Below are 6,243 nucleotides of genomic sequence, written 5' to 3'. Positions count from 1 at the left end.
CAAATGAAGATGAAAGAGATGTGTTTTCAGCCGTTTCTTGAAAATATTAAGGAGCCGTTTCTTGAAAATATTAAGGACAGGTCATTCCACCAGGAGGGAACAGTTCATGTAGAAGTCCATGAAAGTTTTATCATAGGTAGAATGCCAATACAAGCAATACAAGCATTTCAGTCAAATTTAATTTATGGAATATTTCAAACCTTTAACCCACTTGGCCCATGGCAAAGAATAAGGAGAGATGACTGATGCTGGACCATGCTGGAGTATTTGCTGCTCAACAGATCCTGATCTCGTTGACAAATATCTGATCTTGTAAGATGTGCTCCCTTTACACAGAGTGCGTGTGATTGCGAAATCGAAAGTGAAAGTGAACAGCGCAAACGCTCATTCAAAAATATTTAAATACTCCGCATCCTGAGCGCGGCTCCCTGATGCGCCAAAATTATATACAATATTAGAATGTTTAAAGGAGTGGACACGAAAATTGTGGGAGCGAAACACATGTTGCGGGAGCAGGCGGCAATGGTCAAAGATTCAGGGGGAGCGGGATTAAAAAAACAGCCGAATCCCGAACATTTTGGGCAATTAAGAAATCCCTGCCGGACGCATTTTTGTAGGTCCAAAAATAGGACATGTCCGGGGAAAAGAGGACGTATGGTCACCCTAATGTATAATCTATTGCTAATCGATGTATTCTTTTTAAAGTAGCATATGGAACATATTTTCTGCCCTCATTCTGTGACAAGAAGCCTCATCAGATATTTTTCACGTGCGGTGCCAGTGATGATGCTTCTTACGTCCGTTTCGGAGAACCAGAGGACAAATATTTCAATCGCTCAGGCATGGCACCGAAATGAGGCACCTAAATCTGCGTTCGTATTCTGTTCTAGTACATACCGGTTACATAGGTACCGGTGCCATATTGGTACCGGGTTTCGGTACCCAACCCTAATTATTACATTTTGAATATGGATATTTTTCTTACAAAAAACGCATGGATTCGCTACAGGAGGCCTTTGTTCAACCCCTGGAGCCGTGTGAGACACTTTTTTTTAATGGATGGGCGCTTTTTATTTAACTTCTTTTGGACTGATGCATGCAACACCCGCTGAATGGCATTAAACAGCTTGAAAGATCAAAGACAATTTTTTATATAACTCCCACTGGATTCGTCTGAAAGAAGAAATTCATATACACCTAGGATGACTTGAGGGTGAGTAATTTATGGGCTAATTTTCATTTTTGGGTGAACTAACCCTTTAAATAAGCATCAAATTAAATACACAAATTACATACAATTAAATAGTCTACAGTCCATGGCCCTGCAGAACTGTTATGATTAAACATAAAAAAGTATTATAGCTGCAATTTCAAATAAAAACTGATTATTAAATTAGATAACAATGAATTTCATTAATGATTAGTTGGGTCTGTGTGCTGTGCACAAAGAGTTTTTGTTGAGCTCACTTTACAGTAAGAAAAACATTAGGGATGTAACGATTCACTCAACTCATGATTCGATTCGTTTCACGATTTTATTTTATTTTTAACAAAATGAGATTTAAGACAAATTACAAATTAAATGTGTCCTTTTATTATTGCTTGGACAAAATGCTGCACATTTCTTTGTGAAATTGAAATATAACACTATAATAATATACTAATATAGCACTTGCATATTACTGCTCTTTTGTTGGTTTTGATTGCTTCTATTGTCCTCATTTGTAAGTCGCTTTGGACAAAAGCGTCTGCTAAATGACTAAATTTAAATATAATGTAAATGTAAATAACAAAACTACATTGAAATTTTAAAACAAGCCCCAAATCAAATCAATAAATAACACAAATAAAATAAATCGCTTCATATAAACAAACTAAGGCTTTGTCTGTGCTCTTTCCATTTAAAATGAGAGGCAACCACTGCATTTTAATCATGATCCAAACAAAGATGCTGCATACATGCAACATGAGCAGTTTTAAATCTAAATTAGATTGTATAATTTCGAAATTTGAAACAAAAACAGAATGGTTTGACTTCAGTTTTGTGAAACTATAAATAAAAATATCTGCATGAAACAGCAAAGCTGAATGAGACGCAGATGCACTCTCTGCCAGCAGGTGGCGCTTAAAGCATTTCCTTGGTCTCCGCTGTAAACAAAGCAGCGCTGAACTTATGAACTTTAATATGCATTATACAGAGGCAAGATATAAAGAAAAAATACCATCTAAACTTTTCTAAAGACAGTAACATACATTCATATAAACTCCTACCCCTAAATGAATCGCGATTTGTTTAGCATCTCAACCGATTTGAATCGTCACATATTTGAATCGATTTTCAAACGGCTCGCGGTTAATCGTTACATCCCTAAAAAACATTGTTTTTGAGTAGAAGGCAGAGCATATATGTAGAGCAAGTGACTTTAAAAGCAACTCTGAAACCGTCTTTCTTGTATCAGATACAAGTTCTAAACCCAAAATCATGTTTTACTGATCACAGTTTGACTTTTCTCCAGAGTGAATTCGTAGATGATGATCTTTGACGCTCTCTGCCCGTGTGAAACTCTTTCCACACTCGTGGCAGGTGTAAGGTTTCTCTCCGGTGTGAACTCTCATGTGCACATTAAGAATTCCTTTATGTGCAAAACTCTTCCCACACTGAGTGCATGTGTACGGTTTTTCTCCAGTGTGAACTTTTAGGTGATCCTTAAGGTAATGTTTACCAATGAAACTCTTCTCACACTGAGGGCACGTGAACGGCTTCTCTCCAGTGTGAGTTCTCATGTGAATATTAAGTCTTCCTTGGCGTGTGAAACTCTTTCCACACTCATGGCACGAATAAGGTTTCTCTCCGGTGTGAGATCTCATGTGGGTGTCAAGGTGTCCTCTTTGTGAGAAAATCCTCCCACACTCAGTGCATGTGTACGGTTTCTCTCCAGTATGAATTTTCAGGTGATTCTTAAGATATAGTTTAATACTGAAACTCTTTCCACATTGAGGGCACAGGAAAGGCTTCTCTCCGGTATGGACTCTCATGTGCACATTAAGGCTTCCTTGACGTGTGAAACTCTTTCCACACTCATGGCAGGCAAAAGGTTTCTCTCCGGTGTGAACATTCATATGCATTTCAAGCTGTTCTCTTTGTGAAAAACTCCTCCCACACTGAGGGCATTTGTATGGTTTTTGACCTTCCTGAACTAAACTCGTTCCACATTCATGGCCTGTGAAAGACGTTTCTTCACTTGAAACATTATGAGGTTTCTGATGCATCTCCTCCACTTCACTCAGCATTTCACTTTCCTCTTTTAAGTCTAAAAATAAACACAGTACATAGTCAAAAATCAATTATATTGTGACAAATGTAAAGCAAAAAAGAAATGGAAGGGAACAAATTTTTGCTTTTTGCAGAAAACAAGACCTTAAGTATCTACTTTACATGCTTAGAGTAAAATATGTCGTGTTTATACAATTCGTTAATTAGTCTCCTCCACGTCACCCTATAGCTCCATTTTGGAGAGTATCACATACGTAAACATACATTGCATATGTTGTTTACGTATGTGATAATCTCCAAAATGGTGCTATAGGGTGACGCGGAGGAGACTAATTGTTGAATAAAGTCGTTATTTTTGTTTTCTTTGTGCACAAAAAGTATTCTCGTAGCTTCGTAAAATTACGGTTGAACCACTGATGTCACATGGATTATTTTAACGATCTCCTTGCTACGTTTCTGAGCCTTGATCGTGTAAGGATCCTTGCTGTCTATGGGAGGGTCAGAGAGCTCTCGGAATGCATCAGAAATATCTTAATTTGTGTTCCGAAGATGAACGGAGGTCTTACGGGTTTAGAACGACATGAGGGTGGAGTAATTAATGACAGAATTTTCAGTTTTTGGGTGAACTATCCCTTTAAGTAGCAGATTTTGACGCTGTAAGTAAATGAACCGTCAAGTTATAACAGTTATGAAAAACATACTTCTCTTGGATTTAACTGTAGCATAAGCTACATTCATACATTTATACTTTTATTTATAGCCTTCAATTTGCACATTGTTGAGGGACAACATTAGACTGGATGAGAAATAAAGTTTTCCCCCAAAATACAAGCAAGAAATAAATGGCATATAATAAAACTAGTAGGGCTGCGCAATTAATCGAATTTCTAATCGCGATTACAATTTGGATGCCACAATTACGTAATCGTTCAAAGTCCACTTATGTTATTCCGCGTGCTTAAGATGCGTTTTTTTCTTTCTACATGTTATCTTAAGGGTTTTTCCATTGTTTTAATTTTAGTTTTAGTATAACATTATAATACCATTCATATTTTTACTTTTTTTTATAATTTAAAGACCAATCCGATGTATAGTTGATATTTTAGGCTTAATACTATGGAAAAGCACAAAGTTTTTCAGTTAGTGTTTTCAGCTTGTTTATTTTCATATAAAAATACGGCATGCAGTTGCATCAAACAATGGTAGAAACATCATTCAATGTAAATTGTGATAATCGTAATTAACAATCGCAATTTCAAGGGAATAATCGACAATTATGATTTTTGTCATAATCGTGCAGCCCTAAAAAGTAAAAACTAGCATTAATTACAGCCCTTAATAATTAATATATCATGGTTAAAAGCCAGACTTTTGCACACAGATAACAAACAACAATAAAAAAAGATGACTGAAACCATCTTTCTTGTAACAGGTATTGACAAGGCAGACAAATATACTAAAAATGTACAAAAAATTGAAAGAAGGAAATGACCTGATGGGATAAAAACATCATCATCGCTCTGTTCTTCATCAGCTGTGGTTTCTCTTTTCATCTTCGTTAGGTTCCTGCAGTACTCCAGCTTCACTGAGCACGTCTTAAGTGGTGTCTGCTCTTCTTCAGCGTTACAGTCTGAACCCAAAGACTCTGTGGAGATTTGATTGGTGGATTCATGACTGTCACACACACTCTCTTGAGTGTCAGTGTAACAAAGTAAACTGAGGCTGATCTCTGAGTCCTGTGTGTTTCTGGATCTCTGTTCAGAAAGCTGATCTCTGATGCTCCAGGCTGAATCTGTGCCATCAGTCACACCCACTGAAACCTTTTCCATCGCCTAAGAAACAAAGAATCACAGTGGCAATAAATTTATATAACGACTGCCGCTCCTATTAAGATAAATAAAAACTGCTGGCAGACTGGATGTACAAAAAGCAATAAACATTTTTTTTTATTTTTGGAGCCATGCTCGGTCATTATGTCTGACAGGAATGCTTGAAGCTTCTGCTAGCCCTTACAATACTTTCTTAGCAAATACTGATACATATAAGCACTGCGGTCTCAATCTGCAACGAAACGTATCTGTGCATGTGCCAATGTTTAATCTTAAGGACATTTATGTTCATTTTTATTTATTGAACAAGTTTGGTGGTTTACACTGGGTATAAACAGATCTTGAAGCAAAATCGGTTGAAAACGATTTGAGAATGGAATCAATGGATCAATTTAAGAAGTTCAGCGGAAAGAAAGGAAAAAACTGGAAAGACAAGCACGCACAATCATTCAGGATTAAGTGAATCTTTTTCATGTAACGTTACAAACCTCTCTGCTCAGTTTTTTGTCTCTCTCCATCAGCTTTACTTCCAGTGACGCCTCCCTTTTCTTCAGCTGACAGATTTACGTAATGAAACCATCAATATCCAGCATGGACAGATATATTATATCCTTCATTTACCACTTTTACATTTTAAACATGCTATTTTCACAATTCTGCTGGTTTCTTCGGAAACTGAGCACTGTCTGAACTGTAAAAAAAAAATTAAAAAAAAGGTAAGCTGCTGCTGCTTCGTTTCGTTTACAGGGGAGCTTAAACTACAACATCGGACATTACTGCCACCTATTGGGAGTGTGGTCCGCAATCACAGCACCATTCATCTCTGGAATAACTTTCGAAGCACTGCAGCGTTGGAAAACCTTTGTGAATCATTTGTTTCGAGCCAGAGGCTCGGAGCGCGTTTCAAATGGCCAAAGTCACGTGATTTCATTCACCGCGGTGTGTCTTTTACAAGGGCTACGTTCAGACCCGACAAAACGGTGCAAAACGTTTTTTAAACGGAAACGGTCGTGCGTTGAACACCCTGTTCTGATGACTCAAGAGTTGCAACTATGGCAGCTGAGAAGGCCATTCTTTGTGTTCTTTTTGAAGAATTTTCGGAGCCTGATGAAATCGGTATAAATATGTGTTTAAAGGGGT

At 37.4% G+C, this 6,243-nt stretch overlaps 1 protein-coding gene across 1 annotated transcript; it reads right to left on the bottom strand.

The window, feature by feature from the left end:
- Positions 1-2,382: 2,382 nt before the first annotated feature.
- LOC107758782 (oocyte zinc finger protein XlCOF20-like) lies at positions 2,383-5,796 on the bottom strand. The gene is made up of 3 exons (XM_016576598.1): positions 5,592-5,796; positions 4,767-5,106; positions 2,383-3,311 (listed from the first exon to the last, which is right to left on the bottom strand). Exons 1-3 carry the CDS (start codon positions 5,619-5,621, stop codon positions 2,488-2,490), a joined length of 1,194 nt encoding a protein of 397 aa, XP_016432084.1. The 5' UTR covers positions 5,622-5,796; the 3' UTR covers positions 2,383-2,487.
- Positions 5,797-6,243: the final 447 nt, after the last annotated feature.

The sequence above is a fragment of the Sinocyclocheilus rhinocerous genome, unplaced genomic scaffold, assembly GCF_001515625.1.
Source record: "Sinocyclocheilus rhinocerous isolate Xijiao unplaced genomic scaffold, SAMN03320098_v1.1 scaffold1496, whole genome shotgun sequence".
In the NCBI taxonomy this organism is placed as follows: Eukaryota; Metazoa; Chordata; class Actinopteri; order Cypriniformes; family Cyprinidae; genus Sinocyclocheilus; species Sinocyclocheilus rhinocerous.
The sequence above is the reverse complement of the archived record's forward strand: the minus strand, read 5'-3'. Positions and strand labels throughout refer to the sequence as shown.

Coding starts and splice junctions, on each gene's coding strand:
- LOC107758782 (XM_016576598.1), bottom strand. CDS start 5,621: ATGGAGAGAGACAAAAAACTGAGCAGAGAG. Junction 5,107..5,591: donor ACAAAAAACTGAGCAGAGAG/GTTTGTAACGTT, acceptor TTTGTTTCTTAG/GCGATGGAAAAGGTTTCAGT. Junction 3,312..4,766: donor TGATGTTTTTATCCCATCAG/GTCATTTCCTTC, acceptor GTTTATTTTTAG/ACTTAAAAGAGGAAAGTGAA.